The sequence below is a fragment of the Rhipicephalus microplus genome, chromosome 3 (genome assembly GCF_043290135.1).
Source record: "Rhipicephalus microplus isolate Deutch F79 chromosome 3, USDA_Rmic, whole genome shotgun sequence".
NCBI classification, from domain to species: Eukaryota; Metazoa; Arthropoda; class Arachnida; order Ixodida; family Ixodidae; genus Rhipicephalus; species Rhipicephalus microplus.
In genome coordinates, this window is record NC_134702.1 from 8,510,511 (window position 1) to 8,536,872 (window position 26,362).

The 26,362-nt window shown below is 45.8% G+C and overlaps 1 protein-coding gene across 7 annotated transcripts in view; it reads right to left on the reverse strand.

Annotated features, from left to right (window-relative positions):
- Nucleotides 1–26,362, reverse strand: part of LOC119183121 (anoctamin-7) — a 100,349-nt gene that overhangs the window by 20,900 nt on the left and 53,087 nt on the right. For all 7 annotated transcript variants that reach the window (XM_037433579.2, XM_075888822.1, XM_075888825.1 and 4 more), the window contains 9 exons: nucleotides 25,297–25,405; nucleotides 22,747–22,856; nucleotides 21,769–21,876; nucleotides 9,340–9,476; nucleotides 7,471–7,639; nucleotides 3,512–3,677; nucleotides 2,896–2,986; nucleotides 2,042–2,208; nucleotides 937–1,019 (listed from right to left, as the gene is read on the reverse strand). In XM_037433579.2, coding sequence (XP_037289476.1) covers nucleotides 937–1,019; nucleotides 2,042–2,208; nucleotides 2,896–2,986; nucleotides 3,512–3,677; nucleotides 7,471–7,639; nucleotides 9,340–9,476; nucleotides 21,769–21,876; nucleotides 22,747–22,856; nucleotides 25,297–25,405 — 1,140 coding nt within the window. The remainder of the gene's footprint in view (nucleotides 1–936; nucleotides 1,020–2,041; nucleotides 2,209–2,895; nucleotides 2,987–3,511; nucleotides 3,678–7,470; nucleotides 7,640–9,339; nucleotides 9,477–21,768; nucleotides 21,877–22,746; nucleotides 22,857–25,296; nucleotides 25,406–26,362) is intronic.

Genomic DNA, 26,362 nt, shown 5'->3' on the forward strand with positions numbered 1-26,362 from the left:
CTGTTAATCCACCCAATTTTGTTAAGTGTGAACTGTAGGAAATGACGTAATGTAAAGTGCAACTATACGTGACGTAAAGAGCAGAACAACACAATTGCATGTTGTAAAATAAACAACTAAACCACCATAACTCAGTCCTTAAAAACAGCCTAGTAGCGCCATCTGCCATCATTTACGACAAGTTTGCACTTCGCGGTACAACGAGAAGGCAATAGGTGGCCGAAACAAGGCGCGCTGTTTAAAGCTTTTAATCTCCACAGGCTTTAGCGCATGTTGCTATTCACTGAACATGCTTGCATGTGTTTCAGTTTTCTTGCTTAACATAACGACGGGCGACAATAAGCGAGATAGAGGTGTTGAAAGAGAGGGAGAAAGCGGAATGCATTCGCAGCTACGCGTGCTTTTTGTTCGCTGTAAAAATGAGTAATTGTTGCTTTGCAACCAATATTAGATGCGCATAGGCAAGGTATGTACAAGAAGAATACCCAAGGTGTGCACAGGCGTAACTAAGGAACTCTTTTTCTTAGTCTAAACGATAGTAAAAACAGAATTGGACTGAGCATTTCGCACCTAGCAATAAATGCTTTATATGCGCGTGATATTGATGTTTTTCATACCTCGTTTTTTTTAATTCTCTCTGCGCGCATATCTTCATGTACGTGCATGAATATTTTTTCAAAAGAAAAAAAAAGAAAAGTGATCAGACGGAAGTGCAGAAGAAACTAGGTTAAAATTTTGCTTTCTAGGTAGAAAACGAAGGACGAGTGTTCGTCCCTCAGGTGGTAAGACAACTAAATTGAGGGGTTCAGACCATTTTTCGCACTTGGAGTCCACGCGAATACATATTCGGGCGCATTAACGCTTAAAGTATCTCTTTGCACGTACTCCGTGTCATTGAGGGATTTTACTGCATCGTATACCACACAGTAAATTTACCTCTTCCTCCTCGAAGTCCATGCAGTCCCAGTGATGAGCCAAGCTGGCGGACTTCCTTTTCCAGTACTCAAGGAATGTCACGGCTGAGAGAGAACAGGCAGAACATGACGCAATCATGCACAATTACAGAAAGCAGTGCGAATAGTTACTAGCTATACGGATGTCAAAAAGAAACAACTGCTGATTGGATAGAGTCATTTGCTGCTTTTTACAGGCAGGTAACAGTAAGTTATTGAGCAAATTTATTTTACTAGTGCAGCATACGTTTACCATGCAACATGAATTTTTTCCTTTGTTTGCTAGTGCATAAAATTTGCGTCAGAAGTTATTGGTAGAATATAGGGTGCCCTTGTGTTGTATTTTGATGGGCCGCACAACTCAGTAATGATCATTTTAAGTGACAATATTGCTGAGCGTGCCCAATGATCGACGTGACTATACTCTTCCGCTCCTCTTCCTCAACTAGCCAACCTGTCAACTAGCCAGTCAGCACGCCGTCAAGCCGACATGTCCAATATGTGATCAATTCGGAATAAGGTCCCATGCTATCTACAAGGTGAGTCTTCCCACAAAGAAAAAAAAAACAACTGAAAAAGACTTACAACATATTGAGGTCATAACGCGTACACACACACACACACACACACACACACGTATATATATATATATATATATATATATATATATATATATATATATATATATATATATATATATATATATATATATAATAAGGGAAAGAAGTGTATACCTAAGGGCTCGTTTTTCCGTGTTTTAACACAATATTAATGAGATCTAACAGACAGTAAGGCCAAGGAATGTACAGGGGAAGTTATTAGAACCAATGGAATGTAAACAAGAAGAAAGAAAAGTGGATGAAAAAATAACCAGCCGTGAGCAGGAATCGAACCTACGACCTTCGAATAACGCGTTATTCGAAGGTCGTAGGTTCGATTCCTGCTCACGGCTGGTTATTTTTTCATCCACTTTTCTTTCTTCTTGTTTACATTCCATTGGTTCTAATATCAAATATATATATATATATATATATATATATATATATATATATATATATATATTATAGAACAATGTGCGGGAGACTAACCCCAGAAAGAGACGAAGATGGCGTAGAAGACAGTTCCTGGGTGATCGAACAGGTAGGTGATCTTGGTGAAGATGCAGTTGTCGCTTATGTACCAGTAGTCGCATCCATACTTTTCGTCACAGCGCGGGCACATGCGGTACTTCTTGTCACTGCTGCACACCTCGTTCCTGCGGAATTGCAACGGGCGTGGCGGCACGGTCAGATGGCAACTTGTCTTTGCAACGATAGCTGGATCAGTGGAGTTCGCGGATGAGCAAAAGAAAAGCTTTCCCGGAGAAACGTTTCGGACAGGGAGTTTTATCATAGCAAGCAGTCCTGCGGTCATTGAGTACCATTTCATCGCATCCTATGAACGTTATCTCTTGTTGTACTTAGGAACCAACCTGTAAGTGCTACTTTAATTGTCTGTTTCTATTTTACACATGATAGGGACATGCGAACACTATAAAGAACATAGTCTATTACAAAAAAAGAGAGAGAGATAGAGAATGAATAAGTACATTAGTATAACAGACCCAAATAATTAATCGCAGTTTAAATGTGTTATTTAAATGTAAGGTACCTGTATACCACTGATAAATCAGCCGTGTTCAACTTAGATAAAAGGGTCAAGTATATGTTATTCCTTTTCAAGCAGATGCTTGTCTTGCAAAAGAACTCAGTACAGCTGACTGTCCATTTGAGCAACGGAAATGAATTTATTCACAACAAACGCTAAGGAAAAGACTTGATGCCAAGGCAATGGTGATGGCTACAGCACCTCATGGCACGGTGAACCTCATAATCACAAGCCATAAAGTACTACTAAAACAAAGCGAGACCAAAGTGACCTAATATTTTGATTAAACGCTTACGTGGGACCATCGTTGCTGATGGTGAAGATTCCGTACAGAAAGACGAGGAAACCTACGGCTGCGGCAGGCAGCAGCCAGCCAGTGTAAAACCCTGCGGAGATATAGTATACACGCAAGCAAGGTTAAAAGCATTAATGCTTTCGCAAACAGAAACTTCTTTCCAGTTAAAGCTGGACGTTGTCACGCTTCGAATTCAGTTAAGCTGGACGTTGAAATATCGCTTCGAATTCACTTCCAGTAACGCACGAAATCTTTTCACATGACTATCGTTGTTTTCTAAAGTGTTGCATGAAATTATCGTGCGTTCCGCATAGTATTATAAGCCCTGCAATGTACATGCAGAGGTTGTAGTGTGTTAGCATTGCTTATCACTTCGCGCATGTACATAAGCGAAGGGCTATGCGAGCTCGCATACGGGGTTCTGCATTCATTCACAACGACATCTTTTCGTTTTAGTTAGTGAGTTAAACAGCGTAAAAGTTAGAGATGCTCTACACGTGTTGACATTTTGTAATGCTTTAGGAAAGTGAATGTGATGGTAAGTGCAAGTTCTATCGTGTCTGTGTAGCGTCGAGCATCCGGAGGCGGACAAACCAAACAAGCATCGGTCACTCACCAAGCCAGGCAAAGTAGATGCCGATCTTTTCGCCAAAGTACTCCCGGATGTGGTCCAGTGGCTGGTATTTGTACCAGCACGACCAGCGCGCCCAGTATTCGTACAGGACCTGACGCCGGTTCCACGTAGACGGCGGTGAGTTGCCCGGAGGTTTGCGGTAGTCACCCTGCGTGACCACAGTGGCATTAGAATACATAGTTACGCAGCTTCAAGACTCCTTCACACCTGCGACTGGCACCGTTCACTCGATCATTTGCGACTCGAGACCAGAAAGTGACCCGCGGTGACAAATGCTCACACATGCATGCCACTTTCCTCGTGGTTTCGCGCACGTAATTCACATCCGTCAGTAAATGACTCCCATTGTAGTTGCCCCGCGAAATAAGCTGACGCCATGTTCCTGTGCATCTGATCGGTTCGGAAGCTTACCACTGCAGTCGCGTGAGTGAAATATTGAGCGGCGAGAGACTGAGCCAAAGCAGTCGCTTTGCGACGAAAGCGGCCGCTTGTGACCAGTCGCTATCGGCTGACTTGGTCGCGCGACGCACGCTAGTCGAAGGTGTGAACAAACCTTCGTTCAGCCTAATTCAGCACAATTAACAATTCAACATTGGTCGCACTTGATGTAAAATAATCGATAATCTTATTTTCTTTGAGAAAGCCAAGGACTGTTGTCACTGTTTTTCTTTCTAATTTGGATAATTATTGCCACAATTATTAGACGCTTACTGATGCACATTTCATAAGAAAAAAAGACTTCCTTGTACGCCGGTGACGTCACAAAATATTACTATAGGCAATCATAAACATTATCACCGGCAGAGGCTTTACACACGCGTCTTAACACGTCAACAGTCTTTATGCATCTGCAACTCCTCACGCCGACGCCTTTGAAACCCGGGTTGAGTGAATCACTTTATTTATGGCCGTTGCTGCGAGACCGGCAGCTTAGCAGAGCCGCTCGTATATGCACATGTGGGACGAAAGAAGTCTGAACATGCGCTTGTTATGCCCATGATATGTGTAGCGCCTATAGCGGCCTCACGTGGCAACTTCGCGTCTCCAGCGGTCATCTGTTGGACTTCATCAGTCGGTACGTACTGCACTGTACACGGGATTTCACAGGGCCTTCCGGGACATCACTGAATGTAAAATGAATGAGATAAGAAAAAAAAAAGGGGGGGGGGGGCATGTAGGGAAGGGTGTTTTACCTCCACCAGCGTGAAACACGGGTCGGGGCGAAGCATGCAGTGTTTTGAAAGATTTCTTCGATGAGGCACTATAGTGATGGAGAGCCTCAAACCGGGCATGTATAGACAAGTGTTTTCAATAACGTCGTCAGAAAACTGCGTTGGAATGCAGCTTACCCTATAATGTGGTGCTTCCGTTTTTATCCCACACATGCCCGGTTTCAGTTGTCTACGGCATGCAGGAAAATATGCTTCAGCTGCATGCAATAATATTGTCGGCTATTTGTTGAGCGAATGTTGTCTTCACTTTTAGTGAACCCGTGGCGAGTAGTGAAATGTATGCAGTTTTTGTGGCGCATACCCCTTGTAATCAGACTACATGACAGACGCGCAAACGAGACTACATGACAGACCTTGACGACATTAGATGCCAACAAGTCGATGATGATATTTGGGTTTAACGTCCCGAAACCCCCATTTGATTAGGAGAGACACGGTAGTGGAAGGCTCCGGAAATTTCGACCACCTGGGGTTCTTTAACGTGCACCTAAATCTTATTACAAATACCCAAGAATCTTCGCCTTCATCGAAAATGAAGCCGCGCCACAGCCGGGTTCGATTCCACGACATGTGGGTCAGCAGCCGAGTACCTTAGACACTACACTACTGCGGCGGGGCGAGCCGACAAGCCGATTTTTCGTAGCGCGAGGCGAAACCCCCCAAAAGGAAGGGATAGACTGGCAGGACGTTTCCGTATTTAACCTCACGCAACAAGAAAGCCTTTCATATGCATAACCATCAAGCCCATGGGCTCTCGTCGACAAGTCGAAACCATAAGGTTCTCACCCAAAATTGTTCGTAGCCATTTGCACGAAAGTGGCTCAGTTTCATAAAACAAATTGCCAAACATGACTTTTGATTGCACAGTATAGTAGTTGCTACCATCTAGTGTGTGTGAAAGATATCAAAACAGACACCGCTTCTATATGGCAGCTGCCCTCAATTTTCCCTGTAGTTTGCTTTCTGCAACAAGGAGCATGTGTCTGTTCAGTTTTTTCGCTGATGCAGATAAAATCAATCTCCGTATGAACAAAATGGTTATTGCTGGTTTCGTGAAACTGATTGCTTTGATTATGGCTTCTTTTTTCTGGCTCCTATATTTCCCTTCCTTTCTTATTTGTGATAAATATCCAGCAGATCTCTCTTTCTATCTTCTTTTTGCAAAAATGACACTGTACTAATGAAAAGATTGAAGGATAAGGTAGAACGAGACAGCTCCTCTAGTAAAATGCTTGATAAACTACTACTACTACTACTCTAAGGGTTATAGATGTGCATTGGGTGATACGAACAGGCTTTGTAGTCCCTCCCTGTCTTCCTACGGTGTGGTGCGTGCACATTGAACACATAAGAATGTTTGCAAACAGCGTGAAACAATTGAGAAAGGATCGACAGGCAGCTAGACCTTATCTTATTAATTTTTAATCAATGCCCAATCTTTTTGACCAAGTACCCTTGCAAAACACTTAAGCCCAGTTTTCAGTCCTTCAGTATGGAAATAAACAAGGTGTCCTTTAGCGGTTTCGAACAAAGAAATTATTCAGAACCAGGAGGAGAAGGAAAATACAAAATCAAAGGCAGGGAGGTCAACCAGACGCGCGTCTGGTTTACTACCCTACTGTACTGAGGGGTAAGGGGTAAGGGGAATAAACGAGAAGAAAGAGAGGAGAGGTAACAGAGCACCGTCAGCGTACGTGCGCGCCTGCCCATTGCACTCTCCATAAAACAATACCCATACTGCAAATATCCATATAGCAATAGGGTAAAAGTGTGCGAGCTGGCAACGATGCATAGGGAAAAATCAGGGCCAGCACGACAAAAGTCTGTACCATAGAGCACTGGCAATTCTGCATATCCATTTGATCAGAATTCATCCCCTATCAAACAAAGGTGAAAACTTGTGGGGGTGCTATCGACACCCGTCGTGTCGATCGCACCTTGTAGCGCATGCTTGTCTCGTAGATAGGCCGCACTTATATAGGTTCACAACCCACGGAGTGGTAGGCACAGTGCTCGCGCGCGTTCATGGCGTTAGCGTGTTAGCGCCAACGGTGCCACCTGGCGGTGTAGATAGATGGCAGCACGGAAAACATTGGGGAGTCTCTATGGCACTGGGGAGGGCGAATAGAATAAACGTCTCCTGCATGGGATCCGTGGCTTGAGGCAACCACGGATCGTTTCCCGTGGGTCCCTAGAGGTGAGTCGGAACATCGGCTACACCACATCACCTTGTGTTTGTTGTTATGTTTGATTGAGTGCATTGAAATGTTGTATTTAGCGTGGATCACTAGTGACGTTTTGAATCGGCTGGCGATATTGTCTATTGTAAAAGTAGTGAATAACGATGTTGCTCTGCTTCACCTCATCTGCCGAGTCAATTCGTGCCGAAAGCGTCGTTTTCATTTCAGACACCACGAACTCTAAACCTCACAAAGAACAATGCATAACCCCCCCCCCCCCCCCCAGAACAAACGTGTCTCGAAAAACCTCCTGACAGGGCACAGAAAACATGCGCTAAGGGAAACGACATTGTGCTGGACAAAAGCAGGACACATCGCTGAGGTGATCAATGAGTCAGGCAGAACACATGAAGAGCAAAATAGAAAATAAGTAAGAATCAAAGGATGAATGCTAATGCAGAACATGATGTCAGAGAGACGTTTCACAGCATGTGTGTCCGTACAGCTGAGTCGCACTCAGAGTGCATACCTCGTGCAAAGGGAATGCGGCTGCGTAGACTCCTTCCTCGATGAGTCGGTCGATTCCGATCTGCGCCTTGCGGCGCGCCCCGTAGCGCGCCGTCTGCAGAATCTCGTAGGCGACGCACACTCGCTGCGTCACCGTGAAATACTCGTCCTGGTTGTCGCTGCCCAGAAACCTGCGTTGCACCAAGCACCGCCTAATTCATCGCAGCTAGAGCTTTAGGCTAGGCTGACATCGTTCGACTAGGATTTGTCAAAGGGCTCCTGCGACAGTAGTCACGCGACCTTTTGAAAATGGCGACCAGCTGCAGGAAGCAAGTGAAGGTGGCCACTGATAATACTTGCGTGCGACTTACAGCCGCCGCCACACAGAATTCACGTCTACTCGTATTGTATTTGCCCGTATATTAAGCTGACGTCTTCTTCCTGCGCATTAAATTGGTTCAGAGGTTTGTGACTGCAGTCACGACACGCGCGACTGAAAAATTGAGCAGTGAATGACTGAGCCAAAGAGCCGCTTTGTGATTAAAGCGGCCGTTTTCGACTGGTCAATTTGTGAATAATCCAATCGCTCGACCATTGCCAGTCGCTGGTGCGTACGAGTCTCAAAATTACACATCTGGGAATAACACAGTCTTTTTGTCCCCAAAGCTTCAATGTGAAATACAGCGGAAGAGGCCGAGGCGTGTAAACAGTTATACCTGTTACCTCCTTGCACGTTACAGCTCCTATGCTTTCACGATATGGTAATCGAACAGCTCTACTTGAAACCAGGCTGAACATTACCGACAAGTGTCGACATCATGCCGTGTTCATTCACATTTTTGCGGGTTTGCTATTTTTTAGCCCTTTGTGTGTGGGGTTGACATATTTCCACCCCAACCCCCCTTTTTATTTTTTCATGCACATTGCATGGTTGTGCTATAACAAAGAAAAAAAGGAAACTACTGAATCAATCTTTCCGATTATTAAAGCACGTTTCTGCATCTTCTCAACAAGCGCAGTAGCGAAACTTTCGGTAGCCATCCCATGGAACGCTACGCATGACGTCATTGGTTGTGTGACTCGTCGCTGTCGAACCTGTCTCTGGCAGTAAGGATGCTGGAAAAATAGTGAGGATTGCAAAGCAGCACTGTGTAGGTTACTGAACCCCCAGTGACACGGGCTAACCAATATCGATACCCATTCTGCAACGCCAGACAGAACCTTTGCCCTTTATTCAAATGTTCGTGGTTAGGGTGACGTCATGCATGACGTTTGTGCTTATATGAGGGAAACCGGAACTTGCGCCACTGCGCGCTTTAATATATGGAGACACAGTCCATTTACGCCTGCAGCCACTCTATTTCTTCGGTATTAGATTTGAAAAGCTTGTTAGAGAGAGTGTGTGTGGTTTGGGGAAAGAAAAAGATAACACAGGATGATAGTTTCTGCCTCCGGATGGGGGGGAGGGGGGGCATGAAATGAATGAGCACCTTTAGGGATAGGAAAATGTGGGGAAGGAGAAGTAAACATGACAGGAAGAGGTGAAGTTGAAAAAAAAGAGAGTAACACTCATGACAAAACGGTATCTTGTCAGCCCAGACGGGAGCACGAAGGCAATTGGCGGTGAAGTTTGCAGGAACCGCAAACTACTATCCACGGTGTCTGTGAAAGTCAAGAAGGGAAGGAAGGACTGAGCTATCAAAAAGAAAGATCTTCACAAGAAGCGAAATTCCGGCGAAAATGTACGTGACACAGGGAAAGGTGTAGAGGAAGAGAAGAAAAGTATAAGCTTTATGAATCGTTAACTATGTCTGCGTCAATTATGAAAGCTATGTTCGTGCTAGCGCTTAGCTTGAAAGCTTTTCATTGAAAAAGGCGACGTGCGGCGCACCTGTCCAGCTTGGAGCACTTGAAGGTACACGTGTAATAGTCGAGTGGCTTGTTGGGCACGTCGGCCTCCATTATGTTGGGGATTCGCAGCGCCGCCAGCACGCCCGCCGACCAGTTGACGCTTGGATTTGGATGCGCCTGCGTGGGACCAAATTTATACCCATGAATGCGAGCGTCCGTCATGGCGTCATATACGTAGCTATCCCGTCGCATCACAGATCACGTCACGAGCAGCTTGTGGGCTGAATGCAGCGAAAGAAGCTGCTCGTTTCATATATAAATATAATTGTATGGGATTGTATACAGCGTACTCGCCCCAAGCAGGAGTGAAAAGAGCACACCTATACACCATTGAAGTATGGGATAAGACTGGTCTGGGATAAGACCATGCGCCTCGGCATGTGAATTGGTAGGGTGCCTCGATGCGCACCCCTATGAATGGGTATTCGCGCACAACTAAAATAGTCGCAACCACCGACATCAACGTCCGCTGCAAGGTATATATGTGCATCTAAACCCGAGAGCGTGAGTCAGCCATGACGACGAGAGTGGAACACTCTTTCCTGCCTTCTGGCGTCATGAAAGACGCGATCATTTACGAGCTCACAGCTGACCAATCATGCCTCGCATACTATACTTGAAAGCATTAAGTGTACCAGGACGAGACCATCGCTGTGAATGAACGAACGGGGAATTTTCAGGGCTCGTTTTTGTTTGATACGCACAAGAATAAATTTAGAAACAGAAACCCAAGGAAAGTATGAAGAATGTTACTTGTACTTATTATAATGTAAATGTGAAGAACTTGCCTTTGCTAGGGATCGAACCGGCGACCTTTGAATAATGGGTCCACGTTAGTGTTGTTCAGGTCGCAAGTTCAGTCCCCAGCACCAACCTATCTTTTCATTCTCTTCAAATTTAGATGTTAATTACTACAGATAAAATCCTTCATACATTCCATAGTTTTCTGGCCTGTTAGTTTTAAATAATCTTGTGCCTAGCAAACAAAAGCCCACCCGTGAAATTCCCCTTTAATAAATAAAAAAACGAAGATAATTTGTGTCAGTTTCTGGAAATAAATCAGCGGCCTTCACAGAAGCAGGTTTATTAAGTTTCCGCAGACGTATATTCTCAAGAAGGCTATAAATGTGACGAAAACACCTTTGAATTAAAGATCCCGCACCTATTCGTGAAGGCATCGTGTTCATTGAATCGCGCTCCTCAGAACATTGACACGTGGGCCATCTGTGGGGTTGCATGTTGGAACCCAAGTGGGCTTTGACTATGTTAACGCAGCTCTGTTTTATTGAGACGAAAACAATATCCCACTGTTTAACAAATAGACGAACTGTAAATTATCCATGAGGCATGCAGCATTACCTTATTACGAACTTATCGGACGCGTAGCATTGTTAGAGCATCATATCAATAAACTTATACTTACATCACTCACCACGGCTGCTATATATATATCGATTCAATCGATATATATTTTTCAAAAGTGTATTCTCAGACTATTTCCTTTGTCTCTTTTGTGCAACCAACTGCTGCCTATGACTCGCAAAGCAAGCTGGCAGTGTGAAACAAACAAACAAACAAACAAACAAACAAACAAATAAAACAATTGGGAGACCCTTGAGCTTCGCCTTTAAGAGTTGAACGCAATAGCGAGATCCGGCCCTAGTGCACATTTCAACCGCTAAGTACATACTTATTAATATGTTGTGTTACATACACACGCACGCACACAAAAACGCACACAGTAGATTGGACCAGCGCGCTCTATTATCCCCGAAAGGGCTCGTTTTCGTCGTGATACTTGTCGAACAAAATGCATTTAAGGGGCCCTGAAACACTTTTTCAAGTAACCATGGAATGAATTCATTAGAAGAGCTTATTGCTACGAATTCAACGCCGCAAAAATGTTAAGAATCCGTCTAGTGCGAGTGGAGTTACAAAGGTTTGTCGCATGCTGAAATTGCATTATCTATTCTCTAGTCCCGACGAAAGTGCTGGAAGCTAAGCAGAGAGGGATGGCAGGGCAAAGACACTACCGCGCCTCGTGACCTTGAACACTTTTTTTTTCTTCGAACGCGCGGCTTTACCAGTGTGATCGCGTGCGCACGCGATCACACTGGACAAGTAGCGCACGCGTGGACAAGTAGCGACCTCCCGTGGCTATCTAGGTAACTTGATTTTTCTGTCACAGACGCACAGACGATTTTTCGCTCACAACCAACGGGGCCGACGCCGGTGGCAGGTTTTCTGTGACACGAACTCTCTAACGCTATGGCGTTAATAAATAAATAAATAAATAAATAAATAAATAAATAAATAAATAAATAAATAAATAAATAAATAAAAATCAACGACATCTTCCCAAAAGGAACCCTGATGGGATGCGAAGCAGCAGCGTTGCGCATGGTTGGCGTCACGGATTGAACGGTGCTAACGCGGGTGCGGCGGTGAGCGCTGGAAGAATCGTTTGAAGCGATGAGCCAAAAGACTTCGCTGGATGTGCGCTCGAGCGTTGCTAGCGGTGGAAAGGGTGAAGCGAGAGAGATCAGACGCGGCAAGCGGTTACAGGGTAGGGAGAGAGTGACCTCAACGCGCGCTCTCTGCGAGGGGAAACGTGACCTATTTGGCACCGTCCGAACACCTGCGGCCAGGGTGGCACGGTGCGGACAGAGGGACAGCGTTACACAGGCTAGTCAAATAGCTGCTTCGCATCTGATAAATAAATAAACGGTGTCATTATGCACTGTCCAGTTGCTATTGGGTACAGTGAAATGTTCGTCATCGGGTACTAATAAATGCAACTGAGCATTTGGTTGTGACGTGTACTAGGTTCATTTACAGAACTATGTTAGAGTTTCTGCATCAACATTACTAAAGTGAGCTAGAATAGGGTAGTGGGCTTGCTGGAGTCCCCTGCTTGACGCCGGGTATGTCACACGTGTGGTGGCGCCACCAGCGACTTTGATGTAGGGCACTGCCTGACGGAGGCGTTGGTGCGCAACTGAAATCATGCTTTTTGTGCGCTGTTATCCCATGCACTGGACGGAAATGCACGCGAATTTCGGCAGTGTAAACGGCGATGCTGATGTGGCTAAGACAATAAAAATAAAGAAAGAAAACTAGCGTGGAGCTAGGTTATGGTGGCTAGAAATGGGAGGTGACGCCAACGGGAGCTCGGAGCCGGTCCTCCGTTTCGAGCAGCGCGGCGGTGGCGCTGTCGGCGGAATGGTGATGCTAGTTACGCGCGCTGCGCCTTGAGCGTGCGGACCTTTTAAAGATGCACGATTCAGATAAAATGGCGATTCAGATAAATCACTGTGACGATGGCTGATAGAACGCCATTTCAAGCATTAAAAGAAATTGGCTGGCGCTGCAAGACTTCTGCGCAACTAAATGCTTTCGTTCGCATATCACTGCAGTGTTTTGGAGTGCAAGGTGACGGCTTTCTTAAAAAAAATATTACCCAAGTTCTGGGGGAGGGAAATAAAACAAATATTTATTGCACATCATATGATTAGTAATATCTATTGCACATCATAGAATACAGGGTAAAATAATGAAAAAATACGCACATTTACACATGCTCGGGAGTAGTTAAAAACATTGAAACATTGAACACAGACAGCGCATCGCTTGGCACTAAGTAATGAGAGGCATACAATCACTTTCCACTCGGAAAAAAAAACAATAGAGCTTAAGGTTACAATATCAAACTCAGAGCACCCGTCTAAGCTTCAGCAATTTCATTCTTTCCTGCTTAGCGTTTCGCTTGCGGTTCTGAGCTTTGACATGAAAGTGGAGCCTAGTAAGAACATAGAACTTGATAATTTTGTTTGTGAGGGACATGCTGTGGTCAGGGCAGTCAACAAGTGTAAGCTTTCTTAGCTGCAAGAAGGAAACCAAGTCCATGATGCTGTCAGATTTGACTTCTATCACACTGAAGCAGAGGGTAAAAGTGTTCTCGAGAGTGGTCACGAGTTCATTGAGCTTGGCTGATGGGTACAGCAGGCCTCCTCGGTCAACAACAGCCGTGAGGGGTGCTGCAGCTGGAGATAGATCGTTCTTGTACTTTAGGAGCTGCTGGCTGCACTCTGCACATTTGGTGCTTGCAATGCTTTTTCTTGCCACATATCCAGCCATGTAGAATATGAGTCTGGCATCGCTGCTTTGCACGACCATGTCTGCATGCTCGATGCCGTGGCCGTATTCATTGAGCACTTCATGTGCTTCAGCAAGGTTATCTACGTCAAGAAGCTCGTCTAACTTCCCCGAGGAGTGAAATCCTTTCCGTTGTCAGCTCCCAGTGGAATTCTCAGTAGTCCAGAGGACACATTGCTTCTTTTCGGTGATTTTTCCAAATTCTGGAAGCTCAATGTGTTGACAGAGATTAAGAACTGAAAGGCAGTCGGATGATCATTGCATCCAGACATTTGTCGGACGATTCCAAACAGCCTCTCCAGGGGGTGCTGACTCAAGCGGCATGTCATCATATATCTGAAGCTCAACTTCATCGTCAGGTAGCGGAGAAGGTGTGGCGTGCTTGATAAGGTAACACGAAGCCCTTCGGCTGTACTGCGGCTTAGAAAACCTCCGATGCCAGCAGCTGTTTCCCAATCGTCCTGGCAAGTCAAGAAGCTTTGAATGCACTTCTCGTGCGTCCCTCCAGGCTTAAGTGCACCTGAGCTGCACCTTGAAGCATGGTCACAATGAGCCTTCTCATTATTTCGACAAAGCTGACTGTCACCTCTGTGCTCCCATGCTTTTCTTCGATGGTTGCATGGTGCAAGAAAAGGCCTCTGAGGACTTCGTCACTGTAAAGCCGCGCTGCATAATTTACCCTCATTTTCTCAAAGCCATTGGGATGCACGACCGATTTGCTAATGTCAGACATGACTTTTAGAGTCATATAATGCTGTTCATCAAGCTTCCGGGCACTGTCAATAGCGTCAACACTGGCATGGCCTTCTGGCAGTTTCACGCCCGCTCGAACAAAAGTGTTCCTCACACATTCAAGAAGGTGTGGGAAGTCCGAGATGAAGTGCAGAAAACGTTGTGGGTCTGTAGGGTGCTGCCTTCTACAGACTGTGTTTCCTTTCCTGCCGCGTATGCCGAATGAGTGCCACATGCTTCTGTTCCACGCAGCTCCATCAGTGGTGATAAAGTCTACGTGCAGACCGGCATTTTCGAACATGACTACTGCTTCAAGGATTATTTTGCCTAACGTCTCGGACTTCACATTGCTGCGTGATGCGAACACCCCCATAAGCTGGTGCCACGTGCCTGTGAAAGGCACGAACAATACTACAAGGCCATGGTCACATGCTACGGAGCGCTCACTCTCTGGTGTGAACTTCCCAAGGTCCACAAAATTTTTGATAGTGCCATCGGGTCCCAAGTTCAAGTGTTCGGATAGTTGAATAATTGAAGTTTTTGCGCACACACACAAGGACACAGAAGAAGGGAACACAAGGACCAGCGCAGACTAACAACTGATTTTTATTCAGTAAGAAAACAGAATATATACGCTTACTTGCACCCCATGATCACCGCGCATGAGCAAAAACGGCATCGTACAATCTTAAAAACCAAATATCACATGTTGTTCAGCAATTCAATTTCTTTTTCACTAAGCGATATCGACGGATGGCTGACGCACATATCTTTAAGTCTAGAGATGTGCCACGCTTCTACTATTTCTCTTGTTGTCTGATTTGGGTGTACATACACCACCTCAGTTTGATCAAACAACGGCTTACATGCACTAAAAGAACAACGCGCACAGTGCAGTGCTAAATAGTAAAAAACGGTATAGGATAGTAAAAAACGGTATAGCAATGGGGTGTTTCAATTCAGCTCTTACAAAAACATGTAAGCACAAGTTAAAAGAATCTTTCCTGGAACAGAAGGTAAAGCTGGAAAAGGCAGGATACCCTAACTCGTTTCTTCTAACTGCAAGCGAAAGATTAATGAAGAAAATGAAATCCGGGGAGAAAGAGGAAAGAAGCCAAGATACAAAGAAAATTTCGGTAATCCCCTACGAGCATGGTTTCTCCCATAAACTTAAGAAGGTGGCAGCTAAATATGGTGTCAAAGTTGTATTCTCGGCAAAGAACAAACTAGGGGGCGTGTGTCCGGCTGTAAATAATCTGTACGAGGAAAGGACGAGGGATATCGGAGGCAATTGTTCCAAGCGTGCAGGTCATCAGGTGGTTGAGTGCAAAAGAAAGGTAGTTTATAAGACCCCTTTCAGTTGTGGGAACTTTTATGTCGGTCAGACTGGCCGATGCTTAAATGTGAGATTGAAGGAGCACATGACCAACTTGAAAGGGAGGCCGGAAACACATTTAGCACTGCACTGTGCGCGTTGTTCTTTTAGTGCATGTAAGCCGTTGTTTGATCAAACTGAGGTGGTGTATGTACACCCAAATCAGACAACAAGAGAAATAGTAGAAGCGTGGCACATCTCTAGACTTAAAGATATGTGCGTCAGCCATCCGTCGATATCGCTTAGTGAAAAAGAAATTGAATTGCTGAACAACATGTGATATTTGGTTTTTAAGATTGTACGATGCCGTTTTTGCTCATGCGCGGTGATCATGGGGTGCAAGTAAGCGTATATATTCTGTTTTCTTACTGAATAAAAATCAGTTGTTAGTCTGCGCTGGTCCTTGTGTTCCCTTCTTCTGTGTCCTTGTGTGTGTGCGCAAAAACTTCAATTATGCAGCAGTACCAACTAGCCCGTCTTTCCGTATTATTGCTGTTCGGATAGCTTAATCTCATCAATTAACAGCCCACCATGGTGCTGGAACAAGTCCATATATTTTGTTTTTTCCGCCCCAGCAGCAAACGCTTTTTCGCTCAGGCCAAACCCACTCCTGTAACGCTTGAGATATCGACGTAGTGATGTTCGAGAAGACAACGCCATCATGTTGTTTTAGATGCGGAAGCATCTTATACTCGCGCCTTGTAGTGCGCCGTCCGCGCCGTCCGCACCGCTTCTCGAACATTCGACAGCTGACGCGCGCGCATGCGCCGTCGCGCCGTCGCCCACTCTTCCACCATCTGTGCATCCCTTCCTCCTCTACACACCGCGCGCGCTTCACTCCTCCACCATCTGTGCACCCTTCCTCCTCTACACACCGCGTTCGACATCTACAATTCTCCTGATTCTCCAGCGGACGCGCATGTGGCGTCGCGCTTCGAGAACATTCAACAGCTGACAGTGCATGCGCCGTCGCGCTGTATATATACTCAAGGTCGGCGCTCGCTCGCTCAGTTGCCGCTCGTCGGTTGGTTTGTACGGCGCGTCGACGTCCAAGGTCGCGGTGAAATGAATTCCAACGAATCCGCAAACACAATGATCGACGTCCCTTCGACCAGCGCCGCCCTTTCGCATACGTGTGTACGTGTTCACTCATTTAACACCCCCTCCTACAACCACGTTAACCAATTTAGCCATCGACCCAAGTAAGTCGCAATTTAACACCCCATTTCACAACCACGTTAACCAATTTAGCCATCGACCCAAGTAAGTCGCACTTTAATACCCCGTTAACCAATTATATGCTCCGCATCCTCCTCAGTGTTCCCCGAGGGAAGCTGCGGGCAATTTTTTTTGCGTATGTGCTCATAGAGGCGTGGGCTTTTCATGGACACAATTAGGCACTCTAGAGCCCATTCACTTTCATACTTCATTCTTTTTGTGGATTTTCTTTTAGCCGCCCCAAAGCACACCTTGACTTGTTGCTGTTGCCTAATGGGTAGGGCCTTCGCCGCTTCTTCAAATGCTGCAGAGTCATTCTGTGTATTCTTTTCTTTCATTTGTTTGATGAGTGATTTAGCCTACAGCACACTCCGGCGACTACTTTTCGCTTGCGCTGTTCTCAGCTTAAGCGTGTATAAAAGGTCTTGGGACTGGGCCACGTTTTGCCTTTTCTTCGCCTGTAGGACTCCGATTCAGGAGCGGTCTTCGGAGGTGCTTGCATTGTGGGCAGGCTTTTTCTGGCGTTGGAGCAACCCCATGGCAAGATGGGCTGAAGGTTCTGTCATCAAAAGTCTTCTCCTTGTACTTTCAATTTACTCCAAGTTCACCAGTTTTACCAAACCCTCTGCATGGTATCATAGAGTCGACGTCACGAAGCAACTCTTCTGCCATTTCGATGTCGGTAATGTCAAGGGTCTTTATTTTTGTGGCTTGCACAAAAGCTGTCGCTTGAAGTTTGTTTTCATTTGATGTCATTTGCACATACTTGTCAAAAGTCTACTTGTCACCATCTAGTGCACACACTGTAAACACCGTGGCATTGTCGGCTCCAGCAATTAGATGTCGAGCCCAGTAAGCGTTGGGAAGACCACACTTGCGGACGTCAGGAATTGCAGGCACATTCGGAACAGGTACTTGGTGACTGTCGCTTCCTGTGCTGTACGAGCCAGCTGTTTCCTGGCAAGCTGACGTGCTTGGTTCCTGACGACGAATTTTCGATGGCAGGCCGCAAGTGGATGTTCTTGACGTCCTTTTCTTCGGCACTTTCTTTGAAAGATACGCAGGAACATGTGGGAATAGGGTTGGCACCACGTCAGATTTCAGCACCAGTTTCCCTCGGGGAATCTGAACAGTTTCGCCGTTTATCACGTGTGTGTAAAAACGCTCAATAAACTGCTCGTCGAAATGAAGCTCACGGAGCGCCGACTTCGCGTCCAACGACTTGTCGGCACGGGGTACGGCTCGTCGCCAGGCTTCGAAGAGGGCAGGGTCTTTGGGAACAGAGAAGAGAGAAGCACGCTGACCTTGCTCCCTCGATGACACATAGCCGCTCGCGCAGCCAGGAGCGAAGCAGTGGCGTTGCCTCGCTTTTGTAGTGCTGGAGTTCATCCTGAGCTCGGCACTCACACTGTCGTGTCAGCAGCTAAATACATTTTGCCAAAAGCGAGACAACAACGCGGGAAACTGCACACGCCGAGACACACTTTCAGAGGCAAACCGGCGAGCCCAGAGGGGAGCCGACGAGAGAACGCGGAGCGCGCGCTTCGCCCGCATCACTATGCCGACAGCAGCGCCATGGTGGCCGTCGCGGCGGTGCTTGAAAAGGAGGATCGCGCGCGCTGGGCGAAATTTCAGGCGCTGGCGTCACCTCCCAATTCTAGCCACCATAGCTAGGTGCGTAGGCCATTGGCCTACATGTGCGCGTAGGTAACCATCTAGAACACTGTAGCATGGTGTATGCAGCTATACTGTTAGCTCGTTATTTGATGTTAAATGAAACACACCGAATACCGTCAGTACTCGTGCGAATAAAGCTGTAGAAAGCATTCTTTTCACAAACTCTGTCGGCGTAACTCGCGCGATTAAACTGCGTGCAAGGGATGCTGTGCAAACATGAGATGCATTTAAATTCTCTTACAAGTGATAAGCAGTGATGGCGAACTTTTCAAAGCTTACGTGGCGCGGCTATCAATTGTAAACTGGATTCTTTGCATTTCTCGGGCCCTACATTCGTCACGCACGCCTTTTACGAGCGTGTGAAATTATTAGCGATGCTGACCTTGGTACACACTCGGGAGGTTACCACGAGCTCTTAATGTTATACATTTCACAGCATTTAAAAATTTTCAGCTGCTCATTCTTTCTGCAGATCTCCACTATCTTGGCTGTGTAATTTGGCTATTTCTCCACTGAATATTCCTATGCAAAGACTGTAAAAATCCACAGATAAGAAAAACAGGAAGCCACTCTCCCCATGTACTGGGCACAAGTACATGAAAATTTATTGATCAGATATATATTGGGCACAGTTGCTTACTGGATATTTCTTCTTCAGGAGCAGCGGCTCAACTTTAGATGATTTGCCTTTTCCCGCTTCTCGGTTCTGTCAGAATTAATGCCTTTCACAAAACCGCGTAACAATATAAAAGCTGATTACGTCTTTTGAGAGGCCAGGGGCATGTTGTGTGCCCCCAACTTCTTGAGAAAACTTTTCTTTCGCGATTGTCAATACATCCAAAATGCTGTCAGAATGCAACTTGTGGAAAAAAAGCACTCCGTAAACATGTTTTCTAGCTTGCTCACAAAACTGTACAGGTGGCTAGATGGATACAACAGTCCACCTTTGTTACGAAAGGTGGTTAGACGAGCGAGCTGAAAATCTTCTCCTTGAACTGGCATCGTGAGTAGTGTTATGCAAACTTCGCAGTTTGTTTTAATGACACACTTTCGCGCATTATAGCCACAAACATAAAAAATCAGCCTGGAATCATTTCTAGCAATATGCTGGTTGTGGTCAATAGTTGCTGGCACTATAGGTCCATTCACAGTGCTTGCACTGCCAACTGAATCGTCTTGTGGCAGTGTGTCAGTAGCAGCATCTTCTCCTTGAGCTGGCATCGTGAGTAGTGTTATGCAAACTTCGCAGTTTGTTTTAATGACACACTTTCGCGCAATATAGCCAGCAACATAAAAGATCAGCCTGGAATCACTTCTAGCAATATGCTGGTTGTGGTCAATAGGTGCTGGCACTATAGGCTCATTCACAGTGCTTGCACTGCCAACTGAATCGTCTTGTGGCAGCGTGTCAGTAGCAGCATTGATCTCCAGCAATGATGCTAGCTCGCCTTGGTCGAAATTCCCCTGGCTAACTGTTTTCACGAGACCATAGAATGACAGACAAGTAATGGTTAGCAAAAACTGAGTTGGCGTGGGGTGGCCGTTGCTGCCGGATGACTGACGTATAATACCAAATAAATTTTCTAATGGGTCTTGGCTGGTCTTTGGTGTCATTATGTATTTAAATGCTACTTTCCCTGTCAAATAAGAAAGCATTTCTAGCACACTGGTTATAGTCACGCGCAGTCCAGTCACGTAGATTATATGCACGTAGTCCCGTAGCACGTACTTCGGCTGAAAATGAAGGTCACACACGGCAGATGTGTCGTCCAGGGCTTTGTCCGCTCGATGCAAATTTCTTTCCCATTGCTTCTTCGGGGCTGCATCCTTCGGAACGCCGAACAAAGACGGTTTCTTGCTGCCCTTCCCGTGGACGTAACCTGTACGACAGCCTGGCGCAAAACAGTGGTTTTGCCGCCGCGGAAGCATTTTAACCTCGTTTGACGGTCACTGCTTGTCAGGCCGCATCACTGTTCGCCGAAGAAGCTAGGGGATTGAGGATGCAAAGCGCGACGAGTTCTCAAAGTAATAAAACTCGCACACACCGACCGCCACTCCAACTGCCCCAGCACCAACGCTCGCTACATTTAATGCGGCGGTAGCGCCACGCCACGGAGGCGCGCCGAAGCACGTTTGTGTGACATTGGCGGCGTCACCGCAATGCATGGCGCCGGCCGGCGAGTGAGCCCACTACCCTATTCTAGCTCACTTTAACATTACTACAGTTCTAAATCGCCTAATTAGATTCTTGATAAATGCCGCCGTCATCATCCATAAGCTACACTATATGCGCGCCGTATGTTTTCAGTGCTGTTACATGAGATAAAGTAGAAGAACCGATATACCTGTTTTCTCAGGCTTATGCATAAATGTTCTCTGTACTAATGTTCTTTCCCACTAGAATATTCGAGAAAAAGGGAGTAAATTTATCAATGCAAGACCTCACAAAAATGAAGTGAAAAGCAAAGCGTAGGGCGTAAAGCTTGAGGCTGCCGCTCACCCTACCACTGCGACTAGGGAGTGGGCAGGTGTTACCGAGCTAACATGCAAATAATCATAACAAAAAAGCCCTCCACCATTGTGCCACCTCCCTAAAAGCGGCGCCATTTTTGCGAAGAAGGTCAAAAGAAGCGGAAACTTATTGAATTGCCCTATTTTTGAAACAATTCTTAAGTAGAAATAAAGAATATCATTAGGTGTGAAGGGGAGTGAAAAAAGTTGCTTTAATTATTGCACAGTGAAAATGTGCACAACAATGATTGAAAGCAATCCTATAATTACTTTTAACGTTGCCGAATTCCTATAAATGCACGTTTGCAAGTGCATGATCAGCGTCACTTCTTCATTCCCCAAACGTATGTTTGAGTTCGACATTCAACTACACAAAGTCATCGACAACCGCGCTTTTCGGGAAAAGGACTAAAATAACTATATTTGCTATAAAAATGGAAATGAATCCCGAAATAACGACTCCCGACTGAAAAATTCTGCAGGCGACTTGGCGAAACAAGAAAAAAAAAAGACCAATCTACTTGTTGTAAGCGGAGCTGGCCACTTTGCTGAACAATGAAGTCATTCAAGTTGTGTTCCCCATTGAACCCAAGCCTAATGTTCGCGAGTGAAGTTGGGTACTTCTGGTTTACTCCCATAACTAAGAAGGGCACGAAACAATAGGTGCCACTCCATTTCCTAGTATATTGTGTTTGCGCACACTTGCGCACATGCACTCATAGACGGCCCTGCTGTTCCCACCTGGAGCGGGGCGCGCAGGCAGAGCTCCTCGGCGTAGCGGAGTAACACTGGCCACGGCACCGAGAGCTTGATGAAGTGCGTCGACTTGTTCTCTCCCTCCACCAGCTCCTGCGCGCGTAAACCACCGCATGCAATTTAGGGCGCACCGCATTACGCGCATGTAACAAGGAGAAGCAATGTTCAAGTCTATACGGAATGATTTCAAACAGCGTTTCGTGGTAGAACGTTTAACATCCTGGAAGCCCTTGTCTGATGACCTTCAATGAATATCCAATTCAACTGAAAGCTTTATGTGTCTTTCATTCAATAATGAAATAAAGGAGCGGTCGCAAAAGGCTGCTACGGTGAGTAGCTTAATTGACCACATTACTGGGTCTCTCTAACGGCAGCTACGAACAGTTCATTGAATACATATCACTAAAGAAACACTAAACTATGTACACAGTATAAAAATTCTTGCACTTGAAATACATATCTACAAGCATGCATTGAATAACATTTCAAGGGCAAAGTAAGTGCAAGTAAGGAACATGTATAGTCAGCCGCGAGAATTTGCACGATTTCGAAATTGTGAAAAAGCTCAGTCACCCCAAATGCCTGCGTACGTAGCGTCGAGTTTGAAGTTTCATTGTCAAGTGGGCATTAGGCATTCGGGTGCTCCTCGATCCTTTAGACTGCAGGCGTACATGCGTCATGCCTTAACACAGCACAAATGCACACTTCCCATGGAAAGCATGTGCCCTGCAGTTTTGATGCCGAATGTGGCGCTAAGCAGCTGGCAGAAATGCCGGACGCGTACCATGGCTGCATCTATTCTACTTTGCCAACGCTGTTAAAAGTAGCGTCTTCTTCCGAGATCGCTCTCATGCGGCAGAGTCGTATGTGAAAAGAGCATAACATGTCCAAGCGGGTTACTTGAATTAAGCGTAAAATTAAGAACGCGGCAGAGTATGTCTGCGCAGCAGCTTCAGCACTCACCTCCTCCATGTCGAGTCCGGCCTGCCGAAGGTTGGCCATGAAGGTAGACCGCCACTCATCGTGTTTACCTAGCCGTGCTCCTTCGTTGTCCTCGTACACCAGCACGTAATCTGCATCCGGAGGAAAGTTGACGTCATCATGAGCACGTACGTTGCTACGGGTAAATGCACGCACTGGAGGTTCGCATACAGTTCAAGGAACGAACGGGAGAGAACGATAATGCCGGGATGTTAACCAGTCTAGAAGGACTGGTATGCTACCCTACACTGGGGAAAGCGATGAGGGAGTTTTAAAAATGGAGAGAAGAGAGAGCACGCAAAGTCACACACCTGACAGTCACTAAAACACCATCAGTCTATAATCGCCGATGCAACTCTGACGACTACGATGAGCACCACCATCGTCACCTTTATATCATGTTCTAAGTACCAACAATAAGTGCGCCGCCGCTGCTTGCATAAGTATATATAGTGCAAGGCTGGAACCATCAGCGCAGCTGGTCTACTATACCCAGCTAAGTTTCGCTAGTAATGCCAAGGTTTTCACAGAGATGCTAAGCTTTTGCTAGTGATCATAAGTGTTGCTACACTTGGATACACATGTCCCGTGACAACCAGTTACATGATGTTGTGATTTTAGTGATAGGGCTAACTGCTTCGTGTTCATGGTGGAAACAGGTCGCGCGACTAGCTATTGCGCGATGTTGCGTAATTTTTGCCATTTACTAAACGTTACAGTTTTTAGTCACGTGACTAGGTGTGGTCTGATGTTATACGATTTTTAGTCACGCGAGCAGTTAGGTGACTTGACATGATTCTAGTGACGAGGCGAGTTATGCGATATTACGTAATTTTGTCACGTGAGTATTCTTACATGATTTTATTGACGTGACCAGTCTCATGATGTAACATGATTTTAGCCGCATGACTAGACGTTACGTGATGTCACGTGATATTTAGCTACGTGACTTGTTATTGCGAGTTGTTAAGTAATTTTAGTTACATACCTATAGTTAGTGTGTTATGTTGCATGACTTTAAGTCGCGTGACTACTTGTGGCGATGTTACGTGATTTTACGACGAAAGCTGTTATGAGATCAGAACAAGGATCACGCGTGGCGCCGTAGTTGTCCTCTACCACCACCGCCGCCGCCGCCGCCGGTGTCCGTAACCAGTATCGAACGAAAAACAAGAAACCCAGTGAATAAAAAAAAACCATGACACAATGGAATTAGATCCTGGATCCGCTGCGTGCCGGGCGAGTTTTCTACCACTGAGCCATACCAGTGCTAGGAACTTGTTTCTAAACTAGCCTTAGGCAAGCTTGATGTAAGAAAAGGAATTGTGTTAATGTGAGTAATAAAGTGTTTTAGAACATAAAAGGACCAGCCAGGCGTCCCACAATGCGAATAGCGTAACGAGTGAGTCGTCCAAAGCTGCAACCAATTGGAAAACTTCTTCTTGATCACCAAATAACTGTGGCGCATAGCCGCGCCAGGCGTAATTTTTTATCGTCGTCAGCCACGACATAAAAAAAAATTACACAACATTCCTAAGAAGCGTGCAGTGGATACCACGCTTCTCTAAAGAATAACGAAGGATAGCATAGTGAATTCTGGCCTACTACATAGAAATTATGATTATTTATGACATAGGGGGTACCCAGCGGTGTGTTTGTAGCAGTTACCCAAAGAGTGTTTAGAAAAAGCTCTAAAAGGCCGCTCATCAATAGCTTTCGCTGTGACTGTGGAGCGCGTTTTGCGCAGGCCTGGCGTAACAGACTCGTAACAGACTCTCCCATTGTATTTGTGTATCCAACAGCAGACCAAACGGCGCACCTGTTGCGGGAGCAAAGGAGAAGTTGAAGAAGACAAAGCTAGCATGTACCAGGCCTTGACGATGATAATTCCTGTTCGCACTACCTGGCGCTACGCAAAACCTAAAGAGTTGTACTTTTAATAACGATCAAAAGAACAAAAAGCAAAGTTATGGACCAGTGTCAATCATTGCAAAAATATGACACAGGCAATTAATTAGTATATTGCGCTCTGCGAGGCACGCAAGAACAAGAAGAAAAAAAAAGGGAGTGTGGAGGCTTGTGCCGGCTTGAATCTGACAATTATAGAGGCTATGTCTGATGTATCTGATAAGTATCAACAATGCTACCAATCTGCCTTGTTTGGTACCAGAACAAGGATAATCGCAACTGTCAGTGGCTGCTTTGTCTTTATAGATCTAAGGGCCCTCTCCCATCATTCGTGTCATAGCTCGTGTATACCGACGTTGGCCCAAGCCGATGCCAGTAGTGCCGCCCACCCCAAATTTATCAGCGTGTAGCCAAAGTCAGCAGCGCCACCCGCCCAGCCACTCGCCACAAGACTAGCATGTAAATGTAACGCAGTGCGACAACATTGTAGAGCGCAACTCTCAAACGGGAAATCAGGACAGGCAATCCTGAATTAAAGTGGTGAACTCGCAGTCAGTGCAGACTCGTGAGAACCATCGACGCGGTATTCAGGAACCACGACATGTACGTTATATAAGGACTCACCGATTCTCCGCTTTCCGTCTCGGAAGAAGAGGGGCACCTGGTTCTGCAAGGGCCCCATCACGAGACCATGGTCGCTGTTCTGCGACTCCAGCTCGTCGTCGGCGGCGTTCTGCGCACGAGGTCGGCCTCCACTGAGCCTCTGCTCAAAGACGCCAAGCTGAAACGCCACTGCAGCCATGCGCGGGAGGTAAGCCACCACACGCCTTCCCAATGTGTATACGTTTACGTACCTCCACCGCACAGAAAGGCCCCCTCATAGTTCCAATAGTTCAAAATGCTGCTCATTTGGACCTTCACACATGCACAGCCTATACACAGCTTGAGAATCGCGTGGAGCAGTATGACCCTGTACACGATCCGCCGTATACTATGCGTCTCACTCGCAGGCAATGTCTAAAATGCGCCCCCCCCCTAAAACAATAACAAAAGCAACTTAGTTTTTCTGATTAAGAGCACTCCTCTGTAATACCTTTTTCATGCCACCAGATTGCGCTCATGAACGATGCTGTGGGGCTTCCAGTGTATGGATCTTCATAACTGCCAAAAGCTGGCGTTTTGCAAGATGCTCATATTTAGAAGATATCGCGCGAAAACTGCATGGCGGTTGGCACCTCTTCTTTGATTCGTGTTTAAATATTAGTTTCATTGATTTATAACAAACCGCAAGTAGGAAAACAAATTGCCAACGAACACCTTCACAAGAATAAAAATCCTTTCTAAAGGCTATTTGTGTGTTACAGCTGTCCACGAAAAGCGATGGCAATTTCTCAAGCCGAAAAAGCCTTTAAGATGGCATGTGCGGGACTAAAATTGCGTCCATGATTGCATTGAAATGTCATTTTTGTGTCATTAGGAGCTTCACTGAAGACCGGGTACTCAAAAACACCGTATGGTCATTCAAGCACTACCACCGGGTACTACGAGAGCTGTCGTTCTCACAGTGTGTTTGTAAAAAAACCAAACCTAAAGATGTGGCATAATTGGCTGCCGCATTTATTTTAGCACCGACGTGGTGGTCTAGTGGCAATGAACCTCGGCTTCGAATTCGAGTATCACTTCATGCTGA